Source organism: Lepidochelys olivacea, assembly GCF_965140295.1.
Source record: "Lepidochelys olivacea isolate rLepOli2 genome assembly, chromosome: 3".
Lineage (NCBI taxonomy): Eukaryota > Metazoa > Chordata > Testudines > Cheloniidae > Lepidochelys > Lepidochelys olivacea.
In genome coordinates this window covers 205,596,258-205,612,339 of record NC_140413.1, presented here as the reverse complement: position 1 = coordinate 205,612,339, position 16,082 = coordinate 205,596,258, and the positions used below count along the sequence as shown (strand labels likewise).

General features: G+C 44.8%; 1 protein-coding gene across 1 annotated transcript; it reads left to right on the top strand.

Annotated features, from left to right (window-relative positions):
- The first annotated feature begins 1,635 nt into the window (after window positions 1–1,635).
- On the top strand, window positions 1,636–5,876 carry RBBP9 (RB binding protein 9, serine hydrolase). The gene is made up of 5 exons (XM_084625277.1): window positions 1,636–1,829; window positions 3,303–3,345; window positions 4,172–4,277; window positions 4,912–4,997; window positions 5,308–5,876. Exons 1-5 carry the CDS (start codon window positions 1,713–1,715, stop codon window positions 5,532–5,534), a joined length of 579 nt encoding a protein of 192 aa, XP_084481403.1. The 5' UTR covers window positions 1,636–1,712; the 3' UTR covers window positions 5,535–5,876.
- The last annotated feature ends 10,206 nt before the right edge of the window (window positions 5,877–16,082 follow it).

Here is a 16,082-nt window from a genome sequence, read left to right as displayed (position 1 = left end):
GCCATTTCCAGCACAAATCCAGGTTTTCTCACCCTCCACCCCCCCACACAAATTCACTCTCCTGCTGAATTTGTGTGGGGGGGGTGGAGGGTGAGTAAACCTGGATTTGTGCTGGAAATGGCCCACCTGATGATCACTTTAGATAAGCTATTACCAGCAGGACAGTGGGGTGGGAGGAGGTATTGTTTCATATTCTCTGTGTATATATAAAGCCTGCTGCAGTTTCCACGATATGCATCTGAGGAAGTGAGCTGTAGCTCACGAAAGCTTATGCTCTAATAAATTGGTTAGTCTCTAAGGTGCCACAAGTACTCCTTTTCTTTTTGCGAATACAGACTAACACGGCTGTTACTCTGAAACCTAGGGTTATATAAAAAGCATAGGCCAATGTTAGCTATATAATTGCTATTATATTTGTGCTTAATACTATTTATGCTTAATGCATATAAAATACATATATATGGTGCAGATAATACGTATTATTGCTTCCACAAGTGGAGCTGAAACAATGGCAGCAACAAAGGGAAAGTGGACTAACACGCCCAGTGTAGATATGTCTTCAGGGGCTATGGTAGTGTATTTGAAACATTGCGGTACTGTTCCTTATAGTCACTCCCACACTAAAATCTTTAACATAAAGTTGCTCAATTGTATTTCCTCACATCAATGCAAACACTATAAAGCGAGAAACGCATATGTTAAAGCAACATTCACACCTGCACAATAACAATCTGCCCACTGCCACCAATGGTCTAGGTAGCTATACCATGAGGCTAACGCCATCTCTAACACATTCAATTCAACTCAGTGCTCTCATCAAAGAACTCAGAATTACACTACAATTTGCAACCTTAACTTTGACATTCCAACCTACTTTATTTAATCATCTAAAGACAATTATAATCATTAAGACAATATTAGCACCTTCACATACAGTACACCAGACAGAGACCCCAAAGGCTGATCACATTCTCAGATGTTCTTACCTTATCAAAAATATAAGCCTATACTATATAATATATTTACACTACATCTTTCAAAAATTATATCAGCTATCCAATACACACTGCTAAACAAAACCATACACAAACCTTATTGAAATTTATGCTTAGGTATATTGATAATATTCTCTACTGAAAATAATAATTAATAGTAATTTGCATTGCATTAGTGTCTGCAGACCCCCAATTGTGGACCAGGACGGGCCCCATTGCGCTAGACACTGTACAAACATCCAAAAAAAAAAGTGGAAATAACAAAATTAACAAGAAGAAGAACTCTGTGTAGCTTGAAAGTTTGTCTCTCTTGCCAGCAGAAGTTGGTCCAGTAAGAGGTGTTACCTCACCCGCCTTGTCTCTCTAATATCCTGGGAGTTGGGACCAACATGACGACAACACTGCAAACAAAATTGACAAGTAGCAGGTAAGGCGCTAGCTCCCATTGTGATTGTCAAGTCTTTGACATGTCGCTTTTGTCTCATTAACTTGTGCTTTGGGGTTTCTAAATTAGCTTATTTCAGAGAGCAACAAATGACAGCAAGGACCACACTGTGAATAATTTTCTACCGAGAAAACTTCAACTCCCAAGATGCCTCCTTTCTGCCTCCATTTCCCAGCCATCCCAGGATCCCCTCTTCTTGGCTTCAGAGTGATTGCCCTGTTAGTCTGTATCAGCAAAAGCATCTGCTCCTGCTGCTGCAGTGCAGCAGCAGCATGTTCCAGGTGCGGCAGAAGCTTCCTGCCACTAAAGCTGTTATCGTACCTGGGAACGGGTCAGGCGATATCGAGCAATCCAACTGGTACAGATGGGTGTGGGAAAGACTAGAGGAGGTGAGACGTGGTGATGACACGAGGTTTGATCTGACTGCATTTATTTACTCTTCTCCCCACCAGGTGTTTGGAACACCCTGGATCAGGCACCTGGCTTCTTTTCCTCGTCAAGCTGTGTGCCCCAGTCTCTGCTTCCCTTTTGTGAGGTTTAGCATCTATGTTCCCTTTCTTTAAATCCACAGCTGGCAAGCAGGAGGGGGACTGGGGAAGGGTCTAGGCCAGCGGTTCTCAAACTTTTTTTTTTTCGCCGACCACTTGAAAATTGCTGAGGGTCTCGGCAGACCACTTAATGATCTTTCCAAATGTTGTTTGTACCGTTAGCTAACTATTGTAATGCGCTTTGCATAAAAGTGCTATATATAAAAAACCTTAATAATAATAATAAACGTTGTTTGTTCTACAAATAAAAGCAAACAACTCATATTTTAATATCAGTAGTCTTACCTTTCTAATGCAATGGATGTGCCCTCTCTCCCGCACCAGGACAGCCCCCCAAGCTGGGGCTGGGAAGGAGGGGGGGTGTTTCTCCCTGGCAGCCACAGCTCTGCACGTTCCAAATTCCCCCCAGCTGCCTTCTCACCCTACTGCCCGCTCCCACCTACCCCCTGCCTGTGCAGCTCCACTAAATAGGTGGGTGGCCCTTCATTCTCTCATGTGTGGCTGCCCAGGTGTGCACCTTAGAGGGAACTGTCCGCGGACCACCTGAATGGAGCTTGGTCCGCGGACCACAGTTTGAGAATCTCTGGTCTAGGCAGAACTTCTGCAGTGAATCAGAGAGCGAGAGAGAGAGATCATATAGTTTTTCTTACTCTAATAAAGTTCCTTGTTCAGCATTAGAAGTAAGTAACTTTCTCTGTGATTCTTGTCTTTGTCATATAACATCCCCCCCTCCCCTCAGGCTTGTTCAGACCTCCCTTTTGGGGGAAGATCCAGCACACTGATTTGAATGATGCATGAAGGATGCAGTATATGATGCTTTATTGCTCCTCTCGGGACTCTCACCTGGTTCCCTGTAATTCCACTCGGGTATTTCTGTTATGACGTTCAGCCACTTGACATCATATGGAGGAGAAAGTTAGCACAGAAATAAGGGATCGCTCTTAGTGAGATGCAAGCACAAGAGTGCAGTGATTGGTCTCCCAAGGGAGAACCCCAAAAGGTATGTTTGAGAGAGATTGCTGGTAATTCAAATGAGGAGTATTTGTAAAATCAGCAATCTCCCTCCACCCAGGGTATAATAATTTGCAGTGTGTACAGTGCTTTACGTTTTCAAAGGACTAGGTAAATACTAGCTACTCACTCTTCTCCGTGTTCCCCAGTCCACCTCAAGCGTTCAACCTTTCAACCTGACACACTGTAGCAAGGCCCGTCTTTGAAGACCCTCTGGAGGAAAGTGAGCAATCCAGTAGTTGTCTAACTTTGCTTGCTAAGAGACAACCTTTGACAGTGCAATCATTGGTATTCTCCACACAGATACCTGGTTTCCAGTGTATACTTCGAAATATGCCTGACCCAAGTAAGTCTGTTTTTTCTTGTCCCCTTATTTTGCCTTATCCCATGCTCAATATTTCCAGAAAATGAATATGAGCCTGCACTATCTCAGTGGCTGTCTTCATGCTTGGGGAGTTGGTGCACCCCCAGCCCAGAAGGAGATCCATAGTGCATAGCCTGCTCACATGCTTTAATCGGGAGAGGGCTTGGGATGCTCATCTGAATGTTACGTGCACATACTGTGATGCAAAACATTGCTCGTGCACAGACAATACATGTTTGACTAAGACCTGCAAGCCCCAGAGATTCCACGGGGCCCTGGATGAGCTGGAGCAAACTGGAGAGCTCGGTGGGGAAGTGTTCATGAAGGCTGACATTCCAGATCGCTCTTTCTGCCAGTAGTTCTAGACAAATAGTCTCTGTCTCAGCCCAGTTTCCAGCAGACCCCGGTGTCCACAACACCACCACCACCATCAGGACTGGTGTCTTTGTTGGCAATCTCAGCCAAGAGGCCAAAGACTGAGCCGTGAAGGTTAAACTACACACTGACCCTTACACCTGGCACCTCCAGCTCCATGTGGAAGTGCTTTTTGGTGGGGTAGCATGGTTGGAATTTGCACAGCTGCAGTGTACACTTGATGCATAGTAGGGATAAACAGAGGCCTTTGGTTTCCAGGGCTGCTAACCTAACCCCTTTCCCAAGCAATAAGTACACGGAGAATTAAACAGAGAGAAAATCCCTGAAAGAGATGCACACAGAGCATGCCAGCCGGGGTGGGGAGGAGGGGAAGAGTTCATTCTTTGCCAGATAAGGAAGCACAAAGCAATTGAATCGCTTCTCTAAAAATCAGTTACAGCTCGAGAGAGAATCTGGCTGCCATTCATGGAATCAGAACTCCATTGCGATGAGCAGACTATCATTATTGGACACAGTTCTGGTGCGGCTGCTGCCATGAGGTACAGTACAGGGGACATTGCACAGAGCTTCATGTTTCACACTCTAATGTGATCAGGCCAATTTAAGCTAATGATCCCAGTTCTGCTTGACTTGAGATCAATGGCAAAAATACCCCCTGACATCAGTGTGAGTAGAATGCTTTTAATGGGATTAGAACCATGCATAAGGGATTCAGGATTGGCTCTGTATTGGGCCTCTGATCTGCCATTGAAGAACTAAATATGTAACAATGGGGACGGAATGCCACGATAAAACACCCCCACCTCAATCGAATGTAATAGTTTGGGTGCTATAGCATTACATGATCCATCTGAAAATCCTTGGGTGACTTGCCTGTAGCTGTAACCTGTCCAAATCTTTTACATGAACTTCACCCCATCTTTGCAGAAAGGACATTGTAGAGCCCTGCTGTCAGATTCAGTCAGTTACTTTGTCTTGACTTCTGCTGTTCCCTGCTTCTCGTTCTCCTTTAAATGTAAAAACAATCTAGATTTTTTTCATGTTCTTAAATGATAGATTAGAAGGTAAAAACCATCTCCCAAAGGTGCAAACTGCTTAAAATGACAGGAACTATGTATTGTGTACGAGAATGATGTACAGCCGGCTTAGTCACCTGGCTCCTTTTTTTCTCAGGTTTGCAGAAACTCACAAGGTGTATGCAGTTATTTTAGTGTCTGCTTACGTTTCCGACTTGGGAGATGAGAATGAAAGAGAGAGCGGTAAGTTGATCTCATCTGATCTACGTGTGGCATTCTCTTGAACCAATAAAATTACTAGCATGACATTCCCTAATAATGTGAAAGGAGAGTCCTGTCCTTTCACATATGCCTGCTTATCCACAAACCGGAGACTGATTGCTTGACACTGGGCAGTCAGAAATCTTTTAAATCCGTGACTGCTCCCAGTTTGCATCTGGTCCCAAGAAGAAATTTATTTGCATTGGAAATTTACAAGGAAGTAAACAGGACATTGAAGATACCACAGAGAGGTTAGATTCAGTTCCATAATGATTGTTTTTGTGCCCTTCAGGATACTTTAACCGACCTTGGCAATGGGAGAAGATCAAGGCTAACTGCAATCGCATTGTGCAGTTTGCTTCCACAGATGATCCTTTTCTTCCCTGGAGTGAGCAGCAGGCAGTGGCCAATGAGCTCAACGCAGAGCTTTACAAGTTCACAGACAGGGGCCATTTTCAGAGCAGTGAATTCAATGAGCTAATCAGTGTGGTCCAGGGAATACTCAACAGGGCTGCTTAAAGCAGGGCCTGTTCATTGTGCGTAAAAAGAAAAGGAGGACTTGTGGCACCTTAGAGACTAACAAATTTATTTGAGCATAATGCGCCAATAAATTTGTTAGTCTCTAAGGTGCCACAAGTCCTCCTTTTCTTTTTGCGGATACAGACTAACATGGCTGCTACTCTGAAACCAGTTCATTGTGTATTTCCTTACCTTGGGGGCAGGAGGTGCAGGCTGTATTTTCTTCTGAGCAATTTGACAGCAAAGATCTAGAGCAGTGGCTTTCAAACTTTTTTTTTCTGGGGACCCAGTTGAAGAAAATTGTTGATGCCCGCAACCCAACGGAGTTGGGGATGAGGGGTTTGGGGCGTGGGAGGGGCTCAGGGCTGGGGCAGAGGTACAGGGATGAGGGCTGTGGGGTGTGGCTGGGGATGAGGGGTTCAGGGTGTGGGAGGGGGCTGTGGGCTGGGGGTGCAGGCTCTGGGGTGGGGCTGGGGATGAGAGCTTTAGGGTACAGGAAGTGGTTCCAGGTGTGGGGGGGCTCAGGACTGGGGCAGGGGATTGGGGTGCAGGGTTGGGGTGCGGACTCGCCTGAGGCAGCTCCCGGTCAGCAGCGCAGCTGGGGTGCAAAGGCAGGCTTCCCGCCTGTCCTGGCACCGTGGACCGTGCTGCGCCGCGGAAGTGGCCAGCAGAAGGTCCAGCTCCTAGGTGGAGGTGCGCAAGTGGCTTCACGTGACTCTCGCCTCCAGGCACCGCCGTTCCCGTTGGCTGGTTCCCAGCCAATGGGAGTGCGGAGCTGGTGCTCAGGGCAGGGGCAGCGCGCAGAGCCCCGTGGCCCCCCGTGTAGAAGCTGGACCCGCTGCTGGCTGCTTCCAGGGCACAGCGCGGTGTCGAAACAGGTTTAGCCTGCCTCAGCTGGGCAGCTCCACCAATGGGACTTTTAGCGTCCTGGTCAGCAGTGCTGACCAGAGCGACCTGGTGCCTGACAAGCCGCGACCCAAAGTTTGAAAAACGCTGATCTAGAGCACTCACAGTCACAAAGCACGATTAAGACCATGTACCATGTGAGCAAAGCTTGAATCATCAGCTTGCCTGTTCTCTGGCAGCAGGCTCAGCCCCCACACTGCCAGGAACTAAGAAAGAATTGACTGTTCATGTAAAGGTTACAGATGGATGGAATGTGTAAGGGAATACAGTGGGAAGAAAATGAAATCTGAAAGAGAACAGCTAATCCAAGGGCTGGATGGGCACTGTTTGGGAAGTCCTCACTCTGCTTTAAGGACCAGAGCCAATAGCCATTGAACTCAATGACAGGTTTCAGAGTAGCAGCCGTGTTAGTCTGTATTCGCAAAAAGAACAGGAGGACTTGTGGCACCTTAGAGACTAACAAATTTATTTGAGCATAAGCTTTCGTGAGCTACAGCTCACTTCATCAGATGCCAATGCACCCGGTATTTTCCACTGAATGCATCCGATGAAGTGAGCTGTAGCTCACGAAAGCTTATGCTCAAATAAATTTGTTGAACTCAATGGGCGCCTTTCCATTAATGCCAAGGGGCTTTGAATAAGGACCTCCTATAGCGTTGTGATCATACTTCCATGTGTTCTCTTTCCCAGTTCAGTTTTGCTGTGCAGCTTGTAGGACATGCCAATTCTTTCGCCCTGTCTTTTTGCGCTGATTAGATTCACGGTTTCGAGGGTGATGATGATTTTTGCTTACTTAAAAAAAAAAAAATCAAAGCCTTTGCAATCTCACAATAACATGGCTTTTGTTACACAAAATATGTATTGTTTCTTTTAAGGAGTTTAGGCTGTTATGTGAGTCTATTCCAATACCTGCGGCTCAAGGCATGGAGATAGAGCCACAGATTTTAACATCAGAAGGGACCTCTGACGGAACACAGGCCAAAGAACCTCATCCCCTAACACCCTGTGATGGTGTGCTTTAAAGCGACATCTTCTGCATTATTGCTGTCAGGCTGTTCTTTAATATTATTGTTTCCAATAAAATACTGACAGGTTGGTCTGAAAATTGGCAATGTAACTAAGTAGCTGCCACTCCATTAAAGTCAATGAAGTTACACCAGTCACAAAGAGCTATTACTCCAGACCAGACAACTAATATTGGTAATTAACACGATAGCATAGGCATGGATATTTTGGGGGAAAAAATCAGTGGCTGTGCAAGAAAAAGGGTATGGGATAAAAATCTCAGATATTGCTTTGTACTTCAGATAGTCTCCTTTTCTATTTGCTATGCAAACCTGTCTTAGTGCAGCAATAAAAGGTCCCTCTTGCATTAGAGAAGTACATTCCTCCCCTGGTGTTTTGGGAAGATCAGTTAGACTTGTGAGGGCATTCTTTCCGGTTACCCATTTACTACTCTTCCAGCTCTACATGAATCGGGATGTGGGTTCAGGGTGTTGTTGCCAGGGAGGCAGTTTGTCTTGCTGCATACGGGACAATGCAAACTTTTATTAAATGCTTTAAAAGAAAAAAAAATACATTAAACATTTTACATAGAAATGATCAAATTAATCTGTGTATCACTGCGTGTAATTCCCTCTTCACTATATGTGCGTGTGTACAGGCCTGCATGCACACATAGGCCCAAGCGTATGCCTCTAAACTTTAGAGTCTGAAGTTTTTCAAAGAGAATAACTGTTGCTTGACAGTTTCTCAGAGGCTGTCAATTATCCTTGGTGAGGAAGTATCATTTTGAGGTGTTAGCTCTCAGGCCCTGATGTTAAACTCTCGTGGTGTCTCCTCTCAAAACAGGATAAACACACACAGTTACGGAGAGCGTAAGCTTTTGGGGTACGTCTACACTGGGGCTTGGGCTGTGGGACTAAAAATTGCTCTGTAGACTTTGGGCTCAGGCCGGAGCCCAGGCTCTGGGACCATCCCCACCCCCTCATGGGATCCCAGAGCTCGAGTGAGCCCTAATGTCTTGACCAGGGCCAGCTGCGGGTGTTTAATTGTTATGTAGACATACCCTTTGAAGCCGGGGCTGTCCTTTTGTTCTGTGTTTGTACAGTGCCTAGCACAACAATCGGGTCCTGGGGTGCAGTACATAGAATTAACAACAGGGGAGGGATAAAAGAAGTGCAGTAAATGCTGCTTTGTCTCCTGCCTGGGTGGCAGTTCAGTTGCTGGAAAGCTACAAACAAAGTACATGCCCCAAGACTCCGTCCGACACCCCGGGATCTGGCTTTACTCCTCCGCTCTGGGAAGTGTCTGGCTGATCTACATTTAATTTCCTCTGGCCAATCTGGGGGAGACCAATCTTTTTCACTGAGGTTGGGCTGCCCAGGACAGCTTTTTGCTTGGAGAACTGGCCCCAAAGCCTTGCAAGGTTAGAGCTGTGCTGGCAAAAAGACAAGATGTCGGAAGAAGGAATAAGACAGAGGGTGCAAACTCTCATGCTGGGAGGGGGTGACAAGAACCTTCATACAGGGCATCACCATGGCACTGGTGATGTCATTGCTTGCCTTTTTGTCTGAACCAATCATAATATCCATTTCAGGGTCAGCAAGAAAGGCAACAGGTAAAGCCCCAGGTCCCAGCATGGGTGGCCGTAGTGATGACCACAGTGAAGAGAACGGCCCCTGTGAGACTGATGCCGCTGCCCCACTGAGCTATGTGCATTGCCCAGCACTCCCCAGAAGTGCACAGCAGGGTTAGGAAGCTGGTCTCATCTAAATGACCCAATCAAAGCACATTTTTGATGGTCCACGTACAAACTTTCCCTCGTCTTGCAACGATTTGCCTGTTAGCTTGGGTAGCCTCACGAGCTGCCTGAGCCCTGTAGTCAGTGGATCTTTTAGTTCAAACTCCCTTTGCGTCACATCATTTCTTTGTCTCCCTTCTGGGCGTCCTTTCAACGAGAATTGTAACATCCCAGCTACCCAGCTAGTCACACCGGCTTGCTTCCCGCTTTTCACGCCCTTTGAGATGTCAGCTCAGGGGAGGGCTCAGCACAACAGAGGGTTTTATGGATCTCCTGTCACTCATTGAGGCGCCCCTCTGCCATTCTACTGTGTGTGCCTGGTGTCGAGCAGAAACAACAAGGCGCTGTGTCTGTAGTGGGGACGAGCCCTCTGCAGAAGCACTCTTCGTTAGACTGAGCACCGTCTCACTGTCATAATGGAGACTCCTAGGGCAGACTCCACGGGGTCAATAATTTGATTTGCAGATTGGTCCAGCACATCACAGTCATTTTACACACACACACACACACACACACACACCCCGCCCCTATGCAGGCTCTGGCCTAAGGCAGCCTGAATTGCCAGGGAGCAGCCTCTTCAAATAAGGATGGGGCTTTTCTTTTAAGAGCTTCCTGTCTTGCTCATGCTGCAGAAGTCACGGCTATGCCAAACCTCTGCCCCCGCTGGTAATGGAATGGACGGAAATAGACCTTGCAGTAGAAAAGGGGGAAAAGATGTTGTTGTTTTTAAATCATTTTGAAGGCTACAGCTTAGCACAATGGGTTCACGGTCCATGACTGGGGCTTCAAGGCACTATGATAATACAATTAATAATCTTCTTCAGACTGGATGCTAAAAACCCACCCTATTCTCCAAAGGGAAGACATTGGATACAAATGCAGGACTACCCAGAATAGGCAGCAGATGGTGCTCGAGGAGCAGCAGATAAACCTAACTAGCCCTTCACTATTTCCAGTCAAATGTAACAATGAAAAGAGCCTGAGAGTCACAGGGCAAGTGGTTTCTCTATCAAAGATCCTGGTATATCATTATTGACACAGTCTGTAACCTTTGGACTTTTCTGTGGAAAGGTAGCTCTGGTAGGCATTGTTAAAGAGCACCTGTTAGCTCTGTGCTATCAGTATATGCCACGCAACCTGGCTACTGGAGTTAATTTTTTCTACCAGGAACTAAAGCAGATCTTGTGTCTGATTTCCCAGATAAGAACAGTATTTGGGTGTGACTATCATCAGCTTGCATTTGGACTGTTAGTTTCAGATCCCCAGCCTGCTTTATAGGGCCTTCTGGCCAATGAATTTCTGATGTTTGAACGGTCTCTTGAGGGTTTGAATGCTAGTGAACCTCTCCAGGTCTACTTTAGTTAAGGTTTAGACCAGCATTCTGCTTAAAGCTTGACTCTTCTAACTGCTCTAAAATCAGCACGGGTTTTACTCGGCTAGATAAAGGATTCAGAAACACAGTCTGCTCAGACATTTTTTCTTTGGAGGCGAAGTTGAAATCCAGTCATAAATTCTAGATTTAAAGGTCAGCAGGCACCTCTGTGATCATCAGGTCTGACCTCCTCAAAGGGTCTGACCTCCTTAAAGCTGCTCAAAGATCTAAAGTTTATATGAATAAGATATTCCATTTTCAGTACAACATCCAGAATCGTGGTTCCCTCTAAACCAGTGTCTCTCAACCTTTCCAAACTACTGTACCCCTTTTCAGGAGTCTGATTTGTGTTGTGTACCCCCAAGTTACACCTCACTTAAAGACTATTTTCTTACAAAATCAGACATAAAAATACAAAAAAGTGTCACCGCTCACTATTTTTCAGTTTCTCATTTTTACCATATAATTATAAACCACTAGTGAATGCAAGCACAGCCATACACTGCCACACTGGAGTCCATCTTCTCAGTCACACCAAGGAAACTGAAGGAGGGATAGCTCAGTGGTTTGAGCATTGGCGTGCTAAACCCAGGGTTCAGAGTTCAATCTTTGAGGGGGTCATTTAGGGATCGGGGCAAAAATTGGGGATTGATCCTGCTTTGAGCAGGGGGTTGGACTAGATGACCTCCTGAGGTCCCTTCCAACCGTGATATTCTATGATTCTAATTTGAAAAAGAAAACTGACTGTGTTTATTCTGAGTTTGCCGTCTCTCCTGAGAGGGACAGTGGAGACAACATAAACCAAGTTCAGAAAGGCCCAAATGATAGAAAGCTTGTTCTTTATTTACTGAAACACATTTTTGCTACACCCAGCAGGAGTTTGATTTCAGAGACAGTGAAATAAAATTAGTAGCACCCCAGGGTTCCCATGAGAATTCAGGGCCCCATTGTGCAAGGCACTTTAGAGACACAGGTAGACAGATGCCAACTTGAACTGCTTAATAAACCAGTTCTTCATTGGTGATGTGCTCTAAGACTTCCAAAATACATTCACATAGCAGGAGGTCTCTCTCATTTCCAGTGCCATCCATCCATAATATTGCGCACATAACAAGGATATGCTGAAATTTCAGCTTCTGGTACTTGTTATTTCTTGGCAAATCAGTTTCTAGCTCTAGTTTGAAAAAAACTTTCATTGCAAGAGGCCCAGTCTCAGACCAGGACCCCATTGGTCATTCACAATCTACCTTGGACAGTTAACCTGAGTAGACAAGACAAAGGGTACAGAGAGGTGAAATAACTTGCACAAGTGTACATAGCAGAAATGGCAAGCTGGAAGTCATGAGACTCCAGTCTTACGATTCCCTTTTCATTGCCCTACTCACTAGACCCCATTGTGCTAGGTGCTGCACAAACACAGAACAAAAGTCTCTCCCTTGTACTTTAATGCTAATTATCTTTCTGTGAGTAGACAATGGATCCTCAAGCAAGGATTAGAGTAGCTCAGGTTTCCTGAATCAGCATTCCTGTTATCCTCTCAACACCCTGAGGTGAGGACTAATTAGTCTGAAAGATAAGTATCCCTCCACTATGTCACAGCTCATCTGCCTGGAAACTTGCTCCTCTTGAAATTACTATTAAAAGATGTAGCGCTGCAACTGTGATCTGGTCTACTCTTAAAAATTAGATCAACCTTGTTACATTGCTCAGGGCCTGCACTGAAGCAAGGCTAAGTATTATCTAGACCATCCCTGACAGGAGTTTGTCTAACCTGCTCTTAAAAACCTCCAGTGATGGAGATTCCACAACCTCCCTGGGCAATTTATTCCACAGCTTAACCACCCTGACAATTAGGAAGTTTTTCCTAATGTCCAGCCTAAACCATCCTTTGTGCAATTTAAGCCTACTGCCTATCCTCAGTGAATACGGAGAACAATTTGTCACCCTCCTCTTTATAACAACCTTTACATATTTGGAGATTGTTACGTTCCCCTCTCCCCCACCCCCCACTCAGTCTTCTCTTCTCCAGATTAAACAACCCAGTTTTTTTAATCTTTATTGTCCTAGGTCACATTTTCTCCAGCAGAGGCCTTGTCAGTGCAGAGTAGAGTGGAAGAATTGCTTCCCGTGTCTTGCTTACACTCCTGCTAATACAGCCCAGAACGATGATTTTTTTTTTTTGCAAGCGTTTTACACTGTTGACTCATATTTAGTTTGTGATCCACTCTAACCTCCAGATCCCTTTCCGCCATACTCCTTTCTAGGTAGTCATTTCCCATGTTGTATTTGTGCAATTGATTGTTCCTTCCTAAATACTTTGCATTTGTCCTTATTGAATTTCGTCTTATTTATTTCAGACCATTTCTCTCGTTTGTCAAGATCATTTTGAATTCTAGTCCTGTCCTCCAAAGCACCTCTAACCCCTCTCAGTTTGGTATCATCCACAAACTTTATAAAAGCATACTGTTTATGCCATTATTTAAATCATTTATGAAGATCTTGAAAGAAACAGATTTAGGACAGATCCCTGTGGGATCCCAGTCAATATGCCCTTCCAGGTGGACTGTGAACCATTGAGAACTGCTCTCGGAGCACAGGTTTTCATTTGGTTGTGCACCCACCTGATAGCAGGTTTGTCTAGGCAGGCTATATTTCCATAGTTTGCTTATGAGAAGGTCATGTGAGACAGCATCAAAAGCCTTACTAAAACAGATATCACATCCACTGCTTCCCCTGCCTCCATAAGGCTTGTTACCCTGTCAAAGAATGTGGTTAGGTTGGTTTGTTATGATTTGTTCTTGACTGTTACTTATCACCCTATTATCTTATAGGTGCTTACAAATTGATTGATGGAGCAAATAATTAATTATCTTTCCGGGTACCAAAGGTAAGAGGACTGATCTATAATTCCCTAGGTTGTCCTTATTCCCTTTTTTATAGATAGGAAGGAACTATATTTGCCTTTTTTCCAGTCCTCTGGAATCTCTCCCATCCTCCATAAGTTCTCAAAGATAATTGTTAGTGGCTTAGTGATCCCTTCAGACAATCCCCTAAGTATTCTAGGATGTATTTTATCAGGCCCTGCTGACTCGAAGACGTCTAACTAAATTCTTGTTCTTTTCCTATGTTAGCCTCAAATCCTACCCCATTTATACTCATGTATGTTCACTGTGTTAGTCTGAGCAAATTCACTGCTAACCTTTTTGGTGGGGAAAATAAAAAAGCAAACACACACACCCCTCTCCCCCCAAGGAATTTAACACTTTGGCCATTGCTTCTTTTCAGTTATTATCTCTCTCTTGCCCCTGAATAATGGGTCCACCCTCCCTGGTCTTCCTCTTGTTTCTAATGTATTTGTAAAATGTTTTCTTGTTACCCTTTGTGTACCTAGCATGTTTAATCTCCTTTTATGGTTGGCCTTTCTAATTTTGTCCCTATTTGCATGTGTTATCTTCTTATATCCATCCTTTGTAATTTGACCTAGCGTCCACTTTTTGTATGACTTTTGAGTTTTGGGTCATTGAAGATCTCCTGGCTAAGCCAGGTGGCCTCTTACCATACTTCCTATCTTTCCTACACTTTTGGATAGCTTGCTCACGCCCTTAGTAACATCTCTTTAAAAAACTGCCAACTCTCCTGACCTCGTTTTCCCCCTTAGACTTGCTTGCCACAGGAACTTACCTACCAATTCTGAGTTTGCTAAAGTCTGCCCTCTTGAAGTCCATTGTCTTTACTTTGCTGTTTTCCCTCTTACCATTCCTTAGAATCATGAACTCATCATTTTATGATCACTTTCACCCATGCTGCCTTCCACTTTCAAATTCTCAACCAGTTCCTCCCTATTTGTCAGAATCAAATCTAGAACAGCCTCTCCCCTACTCGCTTTCTCCACCTTCTGTAATAAAAAATGAACTGGTTGGATAATCTGTGCCCTGCTGTATTGTTTTCCCAACAGAGGTCTGGGTAGTTGAAGTCCCCCATCATCACCAAGTCCTGTGCTTTAAATGATTGTTAGTTTAATAAAAGCCTCGTCCACCTCTTCTTCCTGCTTAGGTGGTCTATAGTAGACCCCTACAATGACATCACCCTTGTTTTTTACCCCCTTTGGTCATGATCCAGACTTTCAATAGGTCTGCCTCCCACTTCTGTCTCAGCCTCAGGGCAAGTGCCTTGTATACCTTTAAGTACCTTTTATCCCCTGCCTATCCTTCCTCAACAAGCTGTACCCTTCTAGACCAATATTCCAGTCATGTAAATTATGCCAGCAAATCTCTGATGCCAACTATGTCATAACTGTGATTATTCACTAGTATTTCTAGTTCTTCCTGTTTAATCCCCTTACTTCTTGCATTAGTATACAGACCTTTAAGATGTTCATTAGATTTCCCCTCTATATTCCCTCTAGACTCTCCTTTGTCCCAGCTTTGATTGCCCATGTTCCCCAGATTCCAATCCTTCACCCAGGTCTCCATGTTACAGACTCACCTGTGGGCTTTTGTCTGCTGCCCCACTAGATTAGCAGATCTGCATCTAAAGATACTCTTCCCTTTCCTTGATAGGTGGACTCCATCTTTGTTAAGCAGTCCTTCTCAGAACAGCATCCTGCGGTCAAGGAAGCCAGTCATCCTGGCAACACCATCTGTGGAGCCATGTGTTCACCACCAGGGTGTGAATGTCTGTGCCTGGGCCCCTCCCCTTGGCCAAAAGGATCGATGAGAACACCATCTGCACCCCCACCTCCCTCGCCCCTATGTAAAGATCAGAAACAAAGCCATCATGACAACATCTCTAAAGAAGTTAGAAAAGTTTCTTTACTGAATAGCTGGCCAATTGTGAGTATTCCATGGCTCTCTCAATCTTCGGTTCGTGATTTGGGCGAAGAGCTGGATCATTTGCAATGGGTGTCATTGGCGAAGGAAAAGATCTTATCTTATTTCTAGTTCTGTCCCAATCCCACAGAGAAGCCTTTGCTAAAGGATGTGTGTAAATTTCTGGAGGATGTGATTTTACATTAATCCATGGTAACCCAGCGATGTGAAACACTCTCCTACCTGTAAGACTAGATGGTGGAGATTTTTTAAAATCTCACTGTTATTCTATTCAAAGACTTTGCCTTATCTCTCAGTTATGTGATTTTAATCCCCAGAATGCACTTACAAAGATTAACAATCTATCTCTCTGGCTGTTCGTTGAGTGAAATGAAAATCTTAAATGACCCTCAATCCTGCGTACCCACAGCCAGGTTCTACTATAGAATCATAGGGCTAGAAGGGACCACAAGAGTCATCTAGTCTAACCCCCAGTCAAGATGCAGGATTTGGTGTGTCTCAATCATCCGAGACAGATGGCGATCCAGCCTCCTTTTGAAAACCTCCAGTGAAGAAGCTTCCACAACCTCCCGAGGCAGTCTGTTCCATTGTCCTACTGTAATAGAAGTAACGAAGACAACAAAGACCAAATATACCTG

Excerpts from the sequence above, each read along its gene's own strand:
- RBBP9 (XM_084625277.1), top strand. The coding sequence starts at position 1,713 with ATGTTCCAGGTGCGGCAGAAGCTTCCTGCCACTAAAGCTGTTATCGTA. Across the intron at positions 4,278-4,911 it reads GGTGCGGCTGCTGCCATGAG|GTTTGCAGAAACTCACAAGG; the intron begins GTACAGTACAGG and ends TTTTTTTCTCAG. Across the intron at positions 4,998-5,307 it reads TGAGAATGAAAGAGAGAGCG|GATACTTTAACCGACCTTGG; the intron begins GTAAGTTGATCT and ends TGTGCCCTTCAG.